The 18695-nt window shown below is 55.2% G+C and overlaps 1 protein-coding gene and 1 long non-coding RNA gene across 2 annotated transcripts; one reads left to right on the top strand and one right to left on the bottom strand.

Moving 5' to 3' along the window:
• Positions 1-2544: 2544 nt before the first annotated feature.
• LOC123460064 lies at positions 2545-3734 on the bottom strand. The gene is made up of 3 exons (XR_006636773.1): positions 3660-3734; positions 3076-3142; positions 2545-2630 (listed from the first exon to the last, which is right to left on the bottom strand). It is a non-coding gene; the product is annotated as an uncharacterized LOC123460064 (long non-coding RNA).
• Positions 3735-4172: 438 nt separating this feature from the next.
• Positions 4173-17413, top strand: Wnt6 (Wnt family member 6). The gene is made up of 4 exons (XM_004662923.2): positions 4173-4291; positions 14510-14730; positions 14957-15300; positions 16620-17413. Exons 1-4 carry the CDS (start codon positions 4212-4214, stop codon positions 17079-17081), a joined length of 1107 nt encoding a protein of 368 aa, XP_004662980.1. The 5' UTR covers positions 4173-4211; the 3' UTR covers positions 17082-17413.
• The last annotated feature ends 1282 nt before the right edge of the window (positions 17414-18695 follow it).

Here is an 18695-nt window from a genome sequence, read left to right as displayed (position 1 = left end):
AAGTTCTTGAGTTCGAGGCCACCCTGAGACTACATAGTGAATTCCAGGTCAGCCTGGGCTAGAGTGAGACCCTACCTGGCGGGGGGGGGGGGAGGAAAAGAAAGAAAAATGTGAAAAGAAATGCAAGGTAAGTGGACTCTGAGGAATTGGTGGGGGTTCTCATGGATAAAGGCCCAGAGGGAGTGTCCCCAGAAGCTGGGTCTGTAAGACCAGGTAGGGACTAAGGACGGGAACTTTGTGCTGGAAAGGCAAGGCACAACCTCGGGTCTACTGAAGAATCTGGAATACAGCTGTGTGGGACACTGAAGAGAGAGGAAATGAATCTCTCTCCTCTCCTTTTCCTTCCCTCCAGCTCTCCAGAGGGTTGGCCTTTCCTCTGTCTGTTCTCCTGGGACCCAGGGCTCCTAGAAGATCTCAAACTCTGTCACCTCCTTGGATATGGGAGCCTGGAGCCCAGGGCAGGGGATACAGAGAGGGAAGGGAGAGGGAAGAAGGGGGGAAGTTGTTGGGATGGGAAGGGTCACGGGCCTAAATTCCTGCGCTCCTGCAGCTCCAGTCATTGTGAGAGACAAAAAAGAGAAGAGAAAAACAGAGAAAGTGATTTAGGGAGAAACAGTGAAGAGACAGAAAGGCAGAGAGGAGAGAAAGAGAGAGGAAGAAGGAAGAAGGAGGAGGAGGAGGAGAAAAGAAAAGAGAAGAGAAACGATGTCTAGTGGAGAAAGGGGCTCTGCTTTTGCCTGCAGCGGTTCTGATGTTATCTGTCTCTAGCTGCCTCTCCTCCTCCACAGTCCTCACCTCTGGCCCTCTTTCCTCTTTCACCCCACAGCCAGTCTCAACTTGGGGGTCTTTCTTTGCTCCAAGGTGCAAGTGCAGTTTGCTGGTTTTCAGCATTCATAGATGGAGAGATGAAGGAAGAGGTAGAGGTGCCTGGTGTTCACAGGATAAAGGGCCCAGGCTGGTGCCTCCTCACTCAAGCTGCCTGTTTCACTGTTGCTGGCTTTCTAGTCTGCTCTTCTGTGAACATTTCTCTGCATGCATGCCTGGGCAGAGATGGTGTGTGTGTGCATGTGTGTATGTTTGTGTGTGTACACACGTGTGTGTGCATGTGTGATTGCCAGAGAGGCCAGCATGGGTCTCAGCCTGAGTCAGCCCATCTCTCTCCATCTGTATCTGCTCTGTGAAAGTTACCCAGCCTTGTGTAGAGGGAGGCCAGGGTGTGGTTTCCCTAGGGTTATCCACTTGCGTGTGCCTAGCTGTTGGTGTGAACGTGCGCGCATTCTCATCTGTCTGTGTCTCAATCCCCAGCCCAGCTTTCTAATAAGGTGACAGTTGTGGGTTTGGAGCATCCAGCACTTCTGTGACGGGTGGGGGTGGAGGAAGGAGGACAGAAGTCAGTGTTCTGGTTCTGCCCAGATGCCAAACAACTCCTGGGTGAGGATGTAAAAAGGGTGAAGGAGAGTAGGAAGAGGCCAAGGTTATCCTTGGAAAAGGGGCTTCAGGAGCCCTGCCCACCACAAACTCAGGCCCGTGCCTCCCCTGCTCCATGCTTCTGCAAAAGTACTACTGCCCCAACTGATTCTGGAATGGGATTCTGGGGTGGTGGGGGGGGGGGATGAAGGCTTGCCGAGTCCAGGGATGGCTAAAGATTCTGCAAGATCTGGCTGGAGTGAACACTGCAGGAGGGTGGGGCGAACTGTGTGTGTTTGGAGGAAAGGTGGGGGGTGGGGGCAGAAAGGCCGCCTGCGGGGGAGCAGGCTTCTTGGCAAACGCCCCAGTTTCCTGAGCTGATCCCTGCTCCCTGCCACTGCTCCCAATTCTGTTGTTTCAATAACATCATTTTTATCCACCCCACAGAGAGACTGTGTCTTGGGAAGGAGAGACAAGGGGCAGGACTAGGGCATGGGGGTGGGGGAATGGGGAGAGGCTGGGGTCTGGAGTCAGCAAAGAGTCGGTTTGGGGCGCTCCCTCTTCAGGCCGAGGCTGGGCGATCCCAGAGCCCAGGTCCCCTGATGACAAAGACAAATACATTAAAATTCTTGCCTCCGAGAAGAATGCAGGACTGAGAAAGCATTTCATAACCTGCAATAACAGTAGCAGGGTGGGGGCAGGGGGCTTGGAACCCAAGTGCTGGCTCCCAGGGGGTCTGGTCATTGGGCACCTGCACCCTCTAGGGACCCTCAGAGTCTTCTAGTTGTCTGCTTGGCACCATTTGGCCTGGGTGTGTATGCAGCCTGAACCTGGATGTGTCTTTGAACGTGCGGTGCCTAGGATTGGCACTGTCCAGAAAAAGGAAAAGCAACTGTGCACAAAGTTCCTAGTGTTTGCATTGGGATGCTGTTAGAGGTTAAAACAGGAGGGGCGCAGAGCTGGGACCATTATCTCCGAGACCCACTGCCCGCCTCTGCTAGTTCTCCTTCCCCAGAATGCCCCACACCCTTTTCTCTCTCAGCACCCAGTTCAAGGACTGCACTGACCTGGGTCTCCCCTAGGCCAAGGCTTCTCCATTTCTTTTCCTCTTTACCATATATCGTCTTTCCTCAGATAGTCCCCTGTCCTGAGGTAGGTATCTGTGGTCTTTTTTTTGTCTCTCCTCCCGCCTCCTACTCCAGCGTCATTTCATCCACTTGTCCCTTTTCGCGGGGGGGGGGGGGACGACGACATTTTTTGGTAGTAGTCTCAAACTCCACAGATTGGTTCCTACCACAAATGACAAGTTTTTTTTCCCCCTGTTGCCAGAATGTTCTGGCACGTGGGCTTGAGGTCCTCCTTTTATAGTTGATGGCCCCTCTAAATGGTGGTGGCAGGGAAATTGGCCCTTGCTTCGGAATGTCCGCACCACCTGTTCCTCTGCACTCCTGGGGCACCTCAAGGGCGGGGGGGGGGGGGGCGGGAAGGGCCTCTGCCCCAGGTCGGAGGAACAGGGGTTGAGGCCTGCTGCCAGCTTCTTGGCTTGATGAATGGGGCTGTCCCTCCTCCCCACGGGGCCTTTGATCTCTCCCTCTCCCGTGGGGAGGGGGCCCAGGGGCATCAAAGACATTTTTGTGGCATTACAGAATCAGATAAACGCCACCTCACCTGCAGCTGGTTCTCCCACCCGTCTCCAGTCCTGGCCAAATCTGGGGAGGAACTCCAGGCAGGGGACCTGCGGATAATCGGGGCTGGGCTACAGTAAATGCGGAGCCCTCATCTCTTCGAAGTTCGCCACCTCACTGTCTGGCTCGCTGGCGCTGGAGAGCAGGCCCTTGCAGAGGCAGAGGCTCCCTTGGCTTTCTGGTCTCCCCCCCCCCATCTGTCTGTCTGGGACACGGGCACGAGGTGGCGGGGGGGCTGGGGGAACAAGACCCCCGAGGCTCGGGGAGAGGCCGAGGAAGGGGCGTACCACGCCGAGTTGGCAGCCTGCGAGAAGCGACCTCCGAGGTCCGCTGGGCGGGCAGTGGAGTTAGACACCCCTCCACGGAGCATCCCTCGCCCCGGGCCGACTTCCTCCCCTGGCCCCCGCCTGGATCTCTCTCCGCACAGTTCCCTCCCCTCCAAACTCCCTCATTCCAGGGAAGTTTTCTCTCTTTACAGTCAACAAACCTGTCAAACGTCTCCCAGCCAGCAACCAGCCCCCCCCCCCACCCCCGTCCTCAGCTCTTCTTCCTCCCTCCGCTCCTTACCCCTCTGGACTCTTCTTCCCGCCCCCTGCGTGCCCTCCACTCCCGACAGCCGGGGACTGCGGGAGGCCGTCGGAGCCGAGGGGCACGGCGGGCGGGCGGGCGCGCGGGCGGGCGACCCGGAGCGCGCGGGCCCCGCCCCAGGACCCGGCTCCCGCCCTCCGCCGCGCTCGCTCCGCGCCCGCCGCCCCGGGGCGCACGGCTCCCTCTCCCGAGAGTCCCGCCGCCTGCCTGTCGCAACTGCCACCCCCGTGGCCTCCCCGGTTCTCTCTTCTCTCCCCCCCACCCCCGCCACCTCCTCCGCCCACGCCCGGGCCCCGCTCCCCTCCCACCTCCGCCCCCGGCTCTGATTTCTTCTCCCGAGCGAGCTCGGCAGGAGACACAGGCGCTGGCTGCCCGGTCCGCTCTCCGCCTCCGCCGCGCCCTCCAAGCCCGGGATGGGCGCCCCCTCCGCCGCTCCAGCCGTCGCCTCCCGGCCGCCCGCCGCTCCGACGCCGCGCTCCGCCTGAAGCCCGGCCGCCGCGCACCCCGCTGCATCGCCCGAGAACCGTCACGATGCTGCCGCCGGTGCCCTCGGCTCTCGGGCTGCTGCTGCTGCTGCTGCTGTGTCCGGCGCACGTCGGCGGACTGTGGTGGTGAGTGCCCCGCGGGGCTGTGCCCCCAGCCAGGCTCTGGGGGAACCCTGCCCCCCCCCCAACTATGTCTCCTGCTGCCTTCGGGCTCTACCTGCTTGGGGATGCCAGCCGCAGGGTAGTCGCTCGAGGTTGTGGGGGGGGGGGGGTTGCTGGACGACAGTGCATCTGTGTCCTCCTTCTGGCTTCCCTTGGCACTTCTGAAGTGCCACTTTGACGTTCCCAACGCGTGGGCACATCCTATTGTGTTTCTCCCTCCCTTCCCCACCACGAAATGCGCTCCGTTCGCATTACCAAGGTATGGGCAGGTAGGTAGGAAAGAGCGGCTGGGGAACCCCGGAGGTCTGGAGTGGGAGACTGGGGGCAGGGAGGACCCTGGGAATGGGGAGCCGAGAAGAGGAACAAGGTGGAAAGCTACATGGCAGAGAGGGACAAACAGCTGCCCATTCTCCGCTCCTCTTTGCCCACCAACCCACCAGCTAAGTCTGGGGGCGGGGGCAGTAGAGAGAAAAGGGAGAAACTGAGTCAGAGACCCTTGGCTTTCTCCACTTCGTCCTCTCCTATCAAGAAAGAAAAAACAGAATCCCCGGGGGGCCAAGCGCCCGGCTTTTCCTTACGGGGGGGGGGTGCGGTAAGGATGAAAACATTAAAAAGTGCAGCTCAGGAGATGGGGCGTTCCGGTGCGAGGGAAGAGGGGCCTGACCAGCCCAGAGGAGAGGTGGGACGTCTTCTCAGACCGGGACTCTGGGCTTGGCCCTAACAGGGCAGACACCTAGACTGCAGAGTTTGAGCCTTGGGGAGTAGGGAAGGTGGGTTCCCAGCCCGGACAGTTCAGATCTAAATCCTGAAGACTTTTTTTTTTTCTCTTTTCTTTAATTTTCCTTCGGAGTTTTCAGAGCTGCAAACACCAGCCTGGAGTAGCTCAGTGTTCAGAGAGGAAGGATTTGGGCAATAGTGCTGCTGGGTGAGCCAATCCTAAGAAGGCAGGGGCTTTTCTATTTGCATATCGGCACGTCATTGGCTAGATTCCTACCCTCCAGCCCTCTCTCTTTCTCTCTCCCTCCCTCCCTCTCTCTCTCTCTCTCTCCCCCCACCCCCAGTTTGGAACCAGGGGTGGGGCAGGTCAATCCCTCTCTTCTATAAGATACAGTACCATGCCCACACAGGAAGCTGCTGGCCGCTAGCCTTCCTTCCGCGATGCCTGCGAGACATCCCTCGTGGGTGTCAGGGAGAGGGCAAGTTCAGGACGACCAGGTCTCCGCTCCGGAACATGCATCCTTGGGTTTTGGCTCAGCACAAGGCAATGGCAAAGCAGCTTTGACACAGACTTGAGATCCAATCAGCCCTTAAATCTGTGATCTTGGGCGAGTTACCTTGCTTTCCTGCCCCACAAGGTCTGCTTTTAAAATCAGAACAACTTCCCTAGTTGGTAAGATTGCTGGGAGAATTTGGTGGGAAAAAATCTATAAAATTACATTAATAGGTATTCTTCCAACTCATCCTGTCCTGCCCACTGCCTTCCCCCCTACCGCAGAGTGAAAAGGGGGATTTATTTTTTGAGATAGGCAGATAGAGAGAGAGAGAGAGAGCTCGAGAAAAGGCACACCAGGGCCTCTAGCCACTGCAGATGAACTCCAGACACATGCGCCACCGTGTGCACCTGGCTCACGTGGACACTGGGGAATCAAACCTGGGTCCTTAGGCTGCCCAGGCAAGTGCTTTCACTGCTAAGCCATCTCTCCAGTCCAAGGGGGATTAATTTAAATTCAAAATCTAATGCCATAAGCAAAACATAACAAAGAGTTCTGGTTCCTCTAACACATCTTTCCTAATTTTGCTCTCCCCCCCTTGCCTTCCCTCTCCTCCCTCCCCATTGGTGTAAATTGTTCTCCTTAGAGTTAAAATACCACTTCCTCCACAAAGCAGTTGTCTTTGTGTTGTGTATGTCCTGATCTCTGGGCAACTATGCAGTTACTGCATTTTATTGGCATCTGTCTTCTCTGGAGTCTCTTTTTTCTGCTCCTGGAGGGCAGAGCCTTTATCTTGAGGGTCTTACAGGCCCAGGATAGTTTAGGTCCTAGAGATAGGTGTAGAGCCTAGCTAAAGGGGTTGATTCACCTTTCTGGGGTTTGTATCTGTGGGGGTTCCTTTGTTCAGGAGGGAATGCTGGGTGGGAGCCAAGCCAACAGAGAGGGGCCTGGTCCCTTGGAGACTGACCCTGAAGCCTGGAGGCAGAGAGTGGGGGAGGAGGTGAGGAGGGCAGGTGTGGGAGAACACAGAGGCCTTCATGACCACAGCTGCAGGGGGAGCTGGGTGAAGAGTGAGGGGCCCGGGTGATAAGGTGGCCAGCGAATGCTTCTCTCAGATGTGTCTCAGAGAGAACCTGTTCCTCCCACCTGCCTCGGCCCCCTCTCTTTCTTCTATTTCTGACACTTCATTCCTTTGGCTTGAGCCCAGGCTTCCTTTCACATAGTTTTTGACTCTGCTTACAACTCCTCTCTCCATGCAGTGCCATCATTGCCCTCGAAAGTCAGGTTTAGTCTGGTAGGTGGGCTCTTGGCTTGGTCTCCCAAGACTCTTGCCACTTTCTCCCTCACTTCCTCAGCCTTACTTGGACTGGAGTTTCCAGAGTTGATGCCCAGGGCCTGCTTCCCTGGCTCTCTTCTCTCTGCTTCTCGGAGGACGGTGGCCAGGCCAGAGCTTCAGGGGTACACAGGAAAGTGGCAGGACTTGCAACAGTTATTCTGTTTATTTTTTACTAGAGAGAGGGGGGAGAGAGAGGGAGGAGGAATGGGTGTCTAGCTCCTACAAATGAACTCCATCCAGTTGTGTGCACCACCTTATGCATATGGCTTATGTGGGTACTGAGGAATTGAACTTGGGTCCTTAGGCTTCGCAGGCAAGCACCTTAATTGCTGAGCCATCTCTCCAGCCCTGCAACAGCCATTCTGACATTCTAGCCACAGGCAGGCTGGGGTCCAAAAGGACTGTAGGGACTTTGAGTGTCTTGACTGTCTGGGTTAGGAAAAAAGGGTCCTGGGGCCTTGACTAGACCCAGAAACCAGCTCAGAGACCTGGCTCCAGGTCCCAGAGATGTTCCTCTTCCACTGTCCTTTCCTCTCTACTCCCCCCCCGCATGCAATGCGTGATTTCTATTTCTATTTTGATTTTATTATTTTGAGAAATGCATGCTTTTTAAACTCTGCCACCAGCCTCTCTGTGTCTCTCTCCATCTGTAACCATATCTTTATGAATCACAGATTCCCAGATTGCAGGACATTGGCTAGGCCCTTTTGAGGTCATCTTGTCCAGCCCACTGCCTCCAGGCCACCCAGCCTGTGCTGTGCCCTTCCCCCTCCCCTGCAGTCCCTGTCCTGGGAGTGGGGCAGGAGAGAAAGGCTCTGGCTCCCTGGTCACCAGCTCCCCCATCCTTCACTGCTCTCTGCTCCTCCCAGAAGTTCTCCACAATGCCTGATCCATCTTTATTTATACCTTCCATCAGTGGGTGTGGAAAATACCTCACTTTCATAGAAGAGCTAAATCCATCTCCTTTCTCTCTTCCTCTTTCTGCTCTATATTTTCTAAGAAAGAAACTAACTCCCCTCCCCACCCTGCCTTGCTCCACTAGGAAAAATACCACCCGGTTTCTCCCTCCCCCACCCCAGCTTTCCCTGGTCCTCCTTCCTTAGGGAAAGGAAAAGGGAGCCAGAGGCCTAGGGCAGCCTCAGTGCTGATGGGCGCAGAGAGGCAGGGAAGGGACACAGGCATCTTCATAGGTCTCCTAGCTGTGGTGGCTACACATGCCCAGCTTCAGCCTGGCCACCAGGCCATCCTGTCTATCTGAGGCATCTGACCCTTCCTGGACAGTGCTATTGCTGGCTCCCACTAAGCCCCATGGTGGGGTGGGGTGGGGGTGGGGTAGCCATCCATTCCCCCGCCTTTAGGCCTCTGCCTTGGCAGCTTCCTCTCCAGGGAGACAAAGGGGCTGTGAGCTGAAAAGGGCAGGGGCAAAAGAAGGCTGGCTTGATCAGGGCCAGAGCATGCCCTGGGCCTACCAGAGTCCTGGCACTGTGACATTTCCTGGGGGGGAGCAAACCCCTCCTGCCCCTTTCTCATCAGAATTGAGCGTTGATGGGGAGAGGTCAGTGGGAGGCTCCATCACCAGGGCCCTGCAAGGGGCATTCCAGAATGTGTACTTTGATGGGGAAGTGCAGCTGTGGACAGGATGAGGCAGGGTAAGGTTAGCAGTCAGCTCTGGGCAGCCAGCAGGAGGCCTCAGGGAACCAGACCTCTGTCCTCAGCAGACTGGTAAGGACATGAGAGCTCCCCCTAGCCTGGGACCTCCTTCCTGACCCTCTGGCAGCTCTGAAAAGTTAGGGTAAAGACATGTGGCCAGGAGGCTTCGTGGGCCGGTTCCACCTGCTCTGAGACCTCTGTTTAATCTAGAACTAGATCTAGAAAGGACTGGGAGATCATCTGGTCTACTGTGCTCACAGGTGAGGGCAGGAGGTCCAGGGACAGGAGGGGACCTGCCCAGTGCCAGCTAGAGTACTGGTAGCTGACAGTGGCACTATGAGTGAATCTACCTCCTGCTCAGTGCCTTCTCCTTGTGGGTAGTGAGGGTGGGAGGCAGGACTGCCGTTCCAGTACCCCACCCTCAAATGAGTGCTCTCCACTCCACACGGAAGAACAGAAGACCATGACAGCAGCCTACCGGGTGTCCAGTAGAGGGCCAGCCTGCCCATTGCTTTGACACCCAGTATCCTGGCCAGTGGAAGGCCCTTCTGTATGGTGAAGTCTTTCAGGGAAGGGCAAATCCCGGCTTCTCTCAAGAGTGGTAAGAAGAAATTGGGTCCGGGTGGGAATAAGATGGGATAGGGGCTGCAGGTGGGCAGTGGGGAGGCAGGAGTTAATGGAGCTGGGGCATCACTGGCTTTGATGTGGTGGTTGAAGTGGGGCTAGGGGCTGGGGGAGGGGAGCAGTAATTACCGAGTTAGGAGTTAGACAGAGCAGGACAGGACAGGCGGGCGGGCACAGGCCCGGCAGCCTCAGCAGCAGTCAGGCAACATTTTTCTGCCCCTTCTCCACCACCCACCTCCCCCACTCCTGTACACCCCCACTCACAGCCCCAGGGCTTGGGGCTCCCTCTGCTGGCTCTTGGGAGGTGGGGTCAGTCGAGGGACCTTGGGGGTGGGGAAATCGAGAGAGGCAAGCTGTGAGATCTTTCAGAGGAGGCAGGACATTTACATGGACTGTGATCCCTCTGGCCTCAGTATCCAGCAGGGTGCTTCTGGTCCCTGGGCCTGCTGAGTGGAAGAGGAGATCCAGCTCCAGGCTGGGAGAGGAAGACAGAGTTGGACAGAAGGACATCCTGCAGGCCCTAGGGCAGAAGGGGGCGTGTGTAGGGAGAATGAGAGCACTTGTGGAGAGCCACCATTGGGACAGATCTTGCCCACGGAACTAGGGAAGAAGGCAAGCATTAGTATTTCCATTTTCTCATTAAGGCGCCGGAGGCCCGGGAGGCTCATCCGTTCAGCAAACACTAGGTGATGCTTCACATGTGGGGGACTCCCTCAACCACCCACAACTAGCAAATGGCAGAGCCCAGATCCGTTCTAAGCCTGGGATCCCGAAGGCCTTGAGTGTGCTTCACTGATGACATGTCCGCTTGTGAGATTTGTGTCTGCTCTGAGGCTTCTGTCCAATTGAGGGATGAGACACACAAACACCGTGGCAGGACAGTTCCAAACGAGTGACGCCCAGAGGGACGCGTGTGGGCCCAGGGCTGGTGTTTCTGAGGGGCAGCGGGAGCTGAGGTATGCCTGAAGAGATGCTGGCCAAGAGCATGTTAATGACTTGGGGGTGCAGAGGGAGTGGCTCCGAGTCTAGAAATGTAGTGTTTGGTTCTTGGATGGGGTCAGAGCTCTAGAAGGAGGAAGGGACTGCGTGGACCACACTGTGAGAGGCCACTCGAGATCTTCCCATGACTCAGGCAGCCACTTTCTTCTGGTCCTGCTTAGGTTTTATCTTATTTTATTTTAGCAATACTAGGGATTGAACTCAGGGCCTCAAGCATGCTAGATAAACATTCCTTCACTGACCTACATCCTCAGCCTTGTTTTTTGTAAAAATTTTTTGCTCATTTTTATTTATTTATTTGAGAGCGATACACAGAAAGAGGGAGGGAGAGAGAGAGAGAGAATGGGCATGTCAGGGCCTCCAGCCACTGCAAACAGACTCCAGATGCGTGCGCTACCTTGCGCATCTGGCTTATGTGGGTCCTGGGGAATCGAGCTTCGCATCGGAATCCTTAGGCTTCACAGGCAAGCACTTAACCACTAAGCTATCTCTTCAGCTCCTTCAGCCTTGTTTTAACGTTCTATTTTGAGGTAGGGGCTCACGAAGTTGCCAGGCAGGCCTTGTATTTGTAATTCTCCTGCCTAAATTTCCTGAGTTGCTGGAATTACAGGCCTGGGCCACCAGCTCCAGATCCTGTTTGGGTTTTAAAACCACCTAACCTTTTCTGTAATGAGGAATCCCTCTATCAAGTGGCCAGTGTCTGTCATCTCTCTCCTGATAGTGCTCACGTGTGTGACAGGTGAGGTGGATGGGGTGGGGGTGGGGTAGATGGTTTTTGACATTCTCTTTCACCTTCTGAATCCCAAGGTAGAAAGGTAGGTTCGACCAGAGAATCTTGGGGCCTCTGAGGCTCAGGTCTACAGGTGTTACCAGTAGGTAATGACTGGTCCCTGATGCTGTCTTGCAGAACCACTGATCCTACCAACTGTGGTCCTTGGAAGGGAGCATTCAGTGCAGGCCAGGCTGGCTGGAATGGCCAGCTAGACTTATCCCTTCCTGTTTGCATACCGACTTCTTTTAGGACTAGCCTCATTTCCCCATTTTTCTATGCCCAGAAGTGGCACTTTGATTTATTCCCAGACCCTATATATTATATATTCCCTACCACCATGTCAGTGCAACCTCTGAGCTGTGCAAATTGCCGTAGAGGAGCTTGTCTTCTGGGGCTCCCGCGAGACCAATGCAGCGCAGAAGCTCCCACAGCAAAGTTCATTCCTTAAGGAGTCAGAAGGGGAGGAAGGAAAGGGAAGGGGTACTGAAGACTTGGTTCTAGAAGTAAAGTCAACCGTTACATCTGATGGGGAGGGCTTGCATTAATTCAACATTTTCCTAAAGGCAAGAGAGAAAATTGAATTGTCTGAAGGGCCTCAGCCCACCCACAGTTGATAGAAAACAGGGTCAGAAGCGTTGCAGGATGTCTTGCTCAATGCCTCCTGCCATGTTCTTTCTGGAGTTTCATTTCCTATGTATTTAGGGTGGGTGTGAAAACAGGAGGGCAGGGAGCAAGCAGGTCCCTTGGGATCCTAGCTGCTATCGCTGCCCATCCCTCCTCCTGACCAGCTGGTAAACAAGCCTAGTTCCCAGGAAGCCAGCCAGCCCCACTTCCTTGGGGCCCTCTCTTCCTAGCCCCACTGATTCCTCTCCTATCTCTAGTCCCTGGGAAGCAGGCAAGGTCACGAGGTTTCTGCCTCTCTCCCTTACTTGTCCAGGCCGCCTTCCTGCTTTCCTGGGGTGGGGGGGGGGAGGGAGAGGAGAGGGATGGGGCAGAGTGACCTTGGGAAGATAAATCCAGTCAACCTTGGAAAAGTAGGGAGTGTGCAGAGGACGGGGTGCGCTGGGGGTGAGGCTGAGGAATGGGGGGTGGGGGAGATAAGTCTGCAGAGCTCCAGCCAGGAGGACTCAGGATGCACAGGTGGTAGCAGGGGAGCTGGCCAGCCATGGAGAGCCTTCCACCCCAGAGGGGAAAGAAAATGAATTAAGAGTTATGAAATAATAACATGTCCACAGGGCCTGGGTTCAGGGGAGGACCTTCTCCCTGAGTGCCTCATACATTCACTTAGAAACACATGTTAAATATTCACCAACATATTATGTACCACATGTGATGCAGAAGTTCATGATCTGCAAAATGAGCAAATATTGTGGGGAGGAGGTGGGTGTGAATTAGGCGTCTAGAAATCTAACGGAGGAGAGGAAGGAAAAGAAGAGAGTCCTGACTCCCAAGAAACTCATCATCTATTGTACCAGCCCTGAACAGCCGTGCTGGAAGCTTCTCAAATCCTTTTTATAATGAGGTGGATGGAGGGGGATGGATAAACAGATAGTGGATGGACAGAGGCTGACTAATTCTCCGAGGTCACAGAGCCATCAGGAGCCACCTTGGGCTCCCTTAGCTTAGGCCCCACTGCTCACCATTCCATCTGTCTCTTGTCTGGGGCTGGGACTGGACACATTCCAGGCTCAGTGCAAGGAAGGTGCGCTGTGTGTCTCTCCACTGGGATGCTTGGCTCCTGAACTGCATGGGTAGGGATGATGGACGGCCACCTGAGTGTGTGTGTGTGTGTGTGTGTGTGTGTGTGTGTACGTGTATGTGCGCGCATGCCCTTCAAGAATGAAGCTTTCACATCTTCTTGCAAACACCTAATTTTTCAGTGTTGAGCATTCTACCTTAAGACTCAAATTCCTCTTGCTGCTATTTAAGACCATTACATCTCAGGACATGCCTGGGCAGCCTGTACTTGTGGAGCGAATGGGGACAGTGGGGCGGATATGCACTGAAGCAAAACTGAAAAGTAGGCCACCTTGACCTTTCACGCCCATCTGCCAACATTTTCCTCATCCCTCCCATTTCATGACCCCCCCCCCAAAAAAAATCTTCTTCTGCCCTCTGCTGAAGGCTTTTGGGTGGTCTCAAATTACCCCCCCCCCAGTGCTCGGCCCACATATTCCTTCCAGCCTGGGCTCTCAGCTATGTTCAAATAGGAGCCATCTGATTCAAGTGGTTTTCCCCCCAGGTGTGAATTCCTGGCTGACAACTTATGGAAACCAAGTGGCAGCTCTCTCTTCAGGTGGAATGAAGGTGGGGTGGAAAGGTTTCTGACAGAGTGCAGAACTTCCCATGAGTTCTCTACCCACCCCTCAGCCAAATGTCACCCCTCCTCCATTGCTCAATTGGTTAGGTCACCCCAGTGCACAGACTTGGCTTGTCGCCATCTTACTCTGGAAAGCCAGGCACCCTGGAGCAAGAGAGGGCTCAGTGTCCTTTACCTTCCAATGTGCTGAGAAGTTCAGTCTTCAGTTCTTTCCTCCTGCTGTCTGCTCCAAGGCAATAAGGAATATCAGGGTAGGAGGGCCCACCTTAGTGACCTAAGCTGAATTCTCCCATTTGACAGAAAGAGAAAGTTAGGACTAGAGGAGAGGGCTGGAGAGATGACTCAGTGGTTAAGGCGCTTGTCCACAAAACCCAACAGTTCGATTCCCCAGTACCCATGTAAAGTCAGATGAACAAAGCGGCTGCATGCGTCTGGAGTTTGCAGTGGCTGGAGGCCCGGGTGCGCCCATTCTCTCTGTATATCTCTTTTCTCTCTATCTCCTTGCAAATAAGTAAATTAATTATATATATATATATATTTAAAGATGACAGAAGGGCTGTGACTTTTCTCAGAGGTTCTTTTACCTAGACAGTCTAGCATCTCATGGTCCCTGGGAAAGCCCCGGCTTTGCATTAGGGCTGACATGCCTAGCATGTGGTCCACGAAGGCCAGAATCTTTCCTGATAGTACTGCCTGCATCTCTTAGATGTCCCTCCATGGAGTACACTTCCTTTTCTTCCACAGCCTTCCTGATCTTTCTTCTGTTAGTTTCGTCCTTGTCTTTCTTTCTTTCTTTTTTTCCCCTTTGGCTTTTCAAGGTACAGCCTCTCTCTAGCCCAGGCTGACCTGGAATTCACTATGTAGTCTCAGGCTGGCCTCGAACTCACGGAGATCCGCCACCACGCCCGGCCCCTTCCTTGTGTTTTTTGAGCAAGGCCTGTTAAATTTTAATTTTGGCCTACCACTAGGTAGCCCTTCACCTTGAGTCAAGGTCCTCTAAGTATTGATCAATGAAGATGTATGCAGAAAGATAAGTCTAAATCCTTGTAGTAGATGAATTTTCAGTCTAGACTAGTTGAGAAGGAATGCAGATGTAGAATGGTGAGAGACTAAGACAGGACCATTTCAGTCTCTGTTGGGGGTAGGATGGGGGAGGCTTGTGTGGATCCTGGCTGTAGGTTTAGTGGGGTTGGTCTTTCTCTTCTCCACTCCACCCCCATCTCCACCTTTTTGTGAGTTACACCCCTGACCTGCTGTTTTGTTCCCCCAGGGCCGTGGGCAGCCCCTTGGTCATGGACCCTACCAGCATCTGCAGGAAGGCCCGGCGCTTGGCGGGGAGGCAGGCCGAGTTGTGCCAGGCAGAGCCAGAAGTGGTGGCCGAGCTGGCACGGGGCGCACGGCTCGGGGTTCGAGAATGCCAGTTCCAGTTTCGTTTCCGCCGCTGGAACTGTTCCAGCCACAGCAAGGCCTTTGGGCGCATCTTGCAGCAGGGTCAGTGTGGGGAGCAGCGGTCCCCTGAGGGAGGTGCTTTCTCCCGGCTGGAGGGATCAGAGGAGAGGGGAGCAGATGTGAGGAGTCCTATCTCCTGGTCCAGCTACGGGTACCCCGCTCCCTCCGCCCCTCAGCGGAGCAATCTCACACCACCCTGCCCTGCCCACCCCAGCGCAGCCCAGGCCCCAGCGGTGGTCCTCAGCACCCACTTTGCCTTCCTCCGCAGACATTCGGGAGACAGCTTTCGTGTTTGCCATCACCGCGGCCGGTGCCAGCCACGCGGTCACGCAGGCCTGCTCCATGGGCGAGCTGCTGCAGTGCGGTTGCCAGGCCCCCCGCGGACGGGCTCCACCTCGGCCCTCCTCTGGCCAGTCGGGCACCCCCGGGCCCCCAGGCCTAGTGGGCTCTCCATCTGCTGATGCCAGCGCGCCCTGGGAGTGGGGAGGCTGCGGTGACGACGTGGATTTCGGGGATGAGAAGTCGAGGCTCTTCATGGACGCGCAGCACAAGCGAGGGCGCGGGGACATCCGCGCTCTGGTGCAATTGCACAACAATGAGGCCGGCAGGCTGGTGCGTGCGCGCGGACGGGAGGCGCAGATGCTCTGAGTGTGGAAGTGTGTGGGTGAGTGTGAGTTTGCGGGTGTGTGTGGGTGTTTGTGGAAGCGTGGGCGCGAGCGAGGGTGGGAATGTGTGTGGGGATGAGCGGAGCACGGGAGGGCTTGGGGGAGGGACATGGGTACGTGTGGGATGTCCGGTCTAGAAGCGCACACCACTGGGGAATTGGGAGGCTCTATGGACAGGGTTAAGACTCGTGGAATGTCCAAAGTAGGGACGTGACAGGTGAGGCAAAGTTTGGGGTGGTTGGAGAGGTGGATACCACGCAAATGCAGGAACTGGAAAAAAGTAAAAATTATGTAAAGGTCTTGGGTCTGGAGGCAGGGAAGCCAGGGGAAGTGAGGGAGGCCTGGGCAGGGGCTAAAACATGTCTAAGGAAACTGGGCTTGGAAAGAGGTGAAGGACCAGAAGCTCAGGAGGCTGGTATGGTAGGAGGGGGGGCGGTCAGTGGAAGGCTGGAAAGTGATTTTGAGAACTTATTGCCTGGCTGTCTTCAGAGTAGGTCTCACCTGTCCCAAGCCTTGGCCGCTTTCCCAGTCCCTTTGCAGTGAGGAAGACCCAAGGAGCTCTTGGTTCTGGGCAAAAAGTCTCCCTGTGTCAGATGGTTCTAGAAAGGAGCGGTGGAGTGGGGTGGGGGGAGGAGTCAGGTCTGTGAGTTTCCACTGATGACACTCCTGGGTGATCTAATGGGGCTGTGGATGTTAGAGATCCACAAACAAGGGGAAGGGCTCCTGGGTTCTATTCTCAGTGACGCATTCATGGGGAGCCCTCCTGCGCGCTATACAGCGGTTCAGAGACACCCCTCCACACTTTTCTGTGTCCTTTAGGGTTCAATCTAATGCCTTGGGCGGAAGGAGGGGGCTGAGAGGGGAATGTCAGGACAGGCCCACATACCTGTTGAGGGGGCTGGGGAGGAGGGTAGGGGGCTGGCTGAGTCTGCTCAGCTCTGCCTTGGGGCACCACAAGGGACAGGAAAGAGGGGTCTGGGTTGGAAGGAGGGTTATGCTGAGAATCCATTCTATTCTCCTACATCCTCGCTTTGGACCCCGGAAGCTCCGCCCTACCTACTTAATGTCCTACAGTATTCTTTTGTTTTGTTTTTTGTTTTGTTATTGTTCACAAAAACTCCTTCCTCCCTTCTTTCCTTCCTCCCTTCTTTCTTTCCTTCTCATTTCTTTCTCCCTCACTTTTGCTCACTGCCCTGCCCGCTTCTCAACTGTCAATCTTGACCTTTCTCCGCCCTTCCCATCTGTCCACTATCTTGTTTCCTGCAGGCAGTGCGGAGCCACACGCGCACCGAGTGCAAGTGCCACGGGCTGTCGGGTTCGTGCGCGCTGCGCACCTGCTGGCAGAAGCTCCCTCCATTCCGCGAAGTGGGCGCCCGGTTGCTAGAGCGCTTCCACGGTGCCTCGCGCGTCATGGGCACCAACGATGGCAAAGCCCTCCTGCCTGCTGTCCGCACCCTCAAGCCGCCTGGCCGCGCCGACCTCATCTACGCCGCCGACTCGCCCGATTTCTGCGCCCCTAACCGGCGCACGGGCTCGCCCGGCACGCGTGGCCGCGCCTGCAACAGCAGTGCCCCGGACCTCAGCGGCTGCGACCTGCTGTGCTGCGGACGCGGACACCGCCAGGAGAGCGTGCAGCTCGAGGAAAACTGCCTGTGCCGTTTCCACTGGTGCTGCGTGGTGCAGTGTCACCGCTGTCGCGTGCGCAAGGAGCTCAGCCTGTGCCTCTAACCCACCACTTGCCTCTGCAAACTGGACACAGCCGCCCCTGGACACCGCGAGACCTATGGGTTCCAGCAGGGGGCGCTGCATGGGCCCAGTTGCTCCCTGCAAAAAGTCTATCTCTCAGGTCTCGGAAAACTGGGGGGCGGGGGGGGGGGTAAGGGGTCCTCCAGGAGTTTCTGTGTGATACAAAGCAGGCCCTTCCTCTCTCCTTGCGCCTTCCCCCCACCCCCAGGAGAAAACCAAAAAGCCAGTCTATAGCCTCTGGAGACCAGACTCAGAACTGCTGGCTATGGGATGGGTGGGTGAGTTTAGTATCAATAAAGATATTTAAAGCAATAGCACTGGATCCACAAGGGAATATGGAATCTCCTGCCAGCTGTCAGAGGGTCAGAATTTGGAAGGGGTGTGTAAAGGGGATATGTATAGACACAAGTACCACTTTGTGCATCTGGCTTCACAAGGATACTGAGGAATCCAACCTGAGCTGGCGGACTTCACAAGCAAGCACCTTTAACCACTGAACTTTCCGCCCAGTCTGGGAGGTACTTCCAAGGGCACTAACTTCCTAGGATTCATCACCCTGTGTCCTTATCTTCCCCCACACTACAAGGGGGGTGGTCTGCTGGAACCATTTTCTCCCTTGGCACACTTTTATGCACTCTTGTTTCACATCAAGGGCCTGGGTCTGGGGTAGGACTAGAGGTTCATTTTGAAAGGGATGGGGCATGGGGCTTAGAAGCTTCTGACAGTGTGCTCAACTCTCAGAGCAGCCCTTTTTAGGGCATTATGTCTGTTTCTGTAGCTCCTGGAGGAAATCAAGACTTTGGGGCCACCCAAGGTCTATGAGATTAAAGCTTTCTATAAACTGTAGAAAATAACAAAAGTACTTGTTAGGAATGGTAGTTTTTGTTGCCACTAAAACTAACCACACCCCGAAAGCATTGAAAAGGCTGCCCCAAACCAGTATTTCTCCCCACCCCCCTCTGTTGTTTTTTTGTTTTTGTTTTTGTTTTTAGGTAGGGTCTTGCTCTGACTCAGGCTGACCGCTGACCTGGAATCCACTATGTATTCTCAAGCTGGCCTTGAACTCAAAGCAATCTTCCTAACTCTGCCTCCTGAGTGCTGTATTTCTGATCACACCCCAAGGGGAAGCAAGGTTGTCCCAACATCGCTCTTGGCACCCAGCCACATTATGGCCTTCCTTCTGGCTCCTTGAAGGAAGCTGATAGGGAAGGAGAAGGAACATGGGTGGCTCTCTGGAGCTGAAGCTCCTGCCTCCATTTTCTCCCCAAGAGAACAGGAGGGGGAGGATGCAGCCGAACTGGGAAAGCAAAGCCTCAAATTGCCCAAGTGCAAACACCTCAGTGGGGAGTGACTTTCCCCTCAAGGTACACAGTGCAAGGCGTGAGTTCTGAGTTCAGATGATCTGGGCTGAAGCTGACAGACAAGGCAGCCTCAGTTTCTCTACCTGTACAGTGGGGTAGCACCCCATTCAGTTGTCTATTCTGGCATAGCAAGTAACCCTGAAGTAACGACTCAAGATTCTTTTTGGTCAGAAATGTGTTGGAACCTCAGCTGGGTGGTTCTGCTCATCGGGCAGATCATGGGCAGAATGACTGA

The sequence above is a fragment of the Jaculus jaculus genome, chromosome 4, assembly GCF_020740685.1.
Source record: "Jaculus jaculus isolate mJacJac1 chromosome 4, mJacJac1.mat.Y.cur, whole genome shotgun sequence".
Classification (NCBI taxonomy): Eukaryota; Metazoa; Chordata; class Mammalia; order Rodentia; family Dipodidae; genus Jaculus; species Jaculus jaculus.
The sequence above is the reverse complement of the archived record's forward strand: the minus strand, read 5'-3'. Positions and strand labels throughout refer to the sequence as shown.

Coding starts and splice junctions, on each gene's coding strand:
- Wnt6 (XM_004662923.2), top strand. CDS start 4,212: ATGCTGCCGCCGGTGCCCTCGGCTCTCGGGCTGCTGCTGCTGCTGCTG. Junction 14,731..14,956: donor TGGGCGCATCTTGCAGCAGG/GTCAGTGTGGGG, acceptor CTTCCTCCGCAG/ACATTCGGGAGACAGCTTTC. Junction 15,301..16,619: donor ACAATGAGGCCGGCAGGCTG/GTGCGTGCGCGC, acceptor TGTTTCCTGCAG/GCAGTGCGGAGCCACACGCG.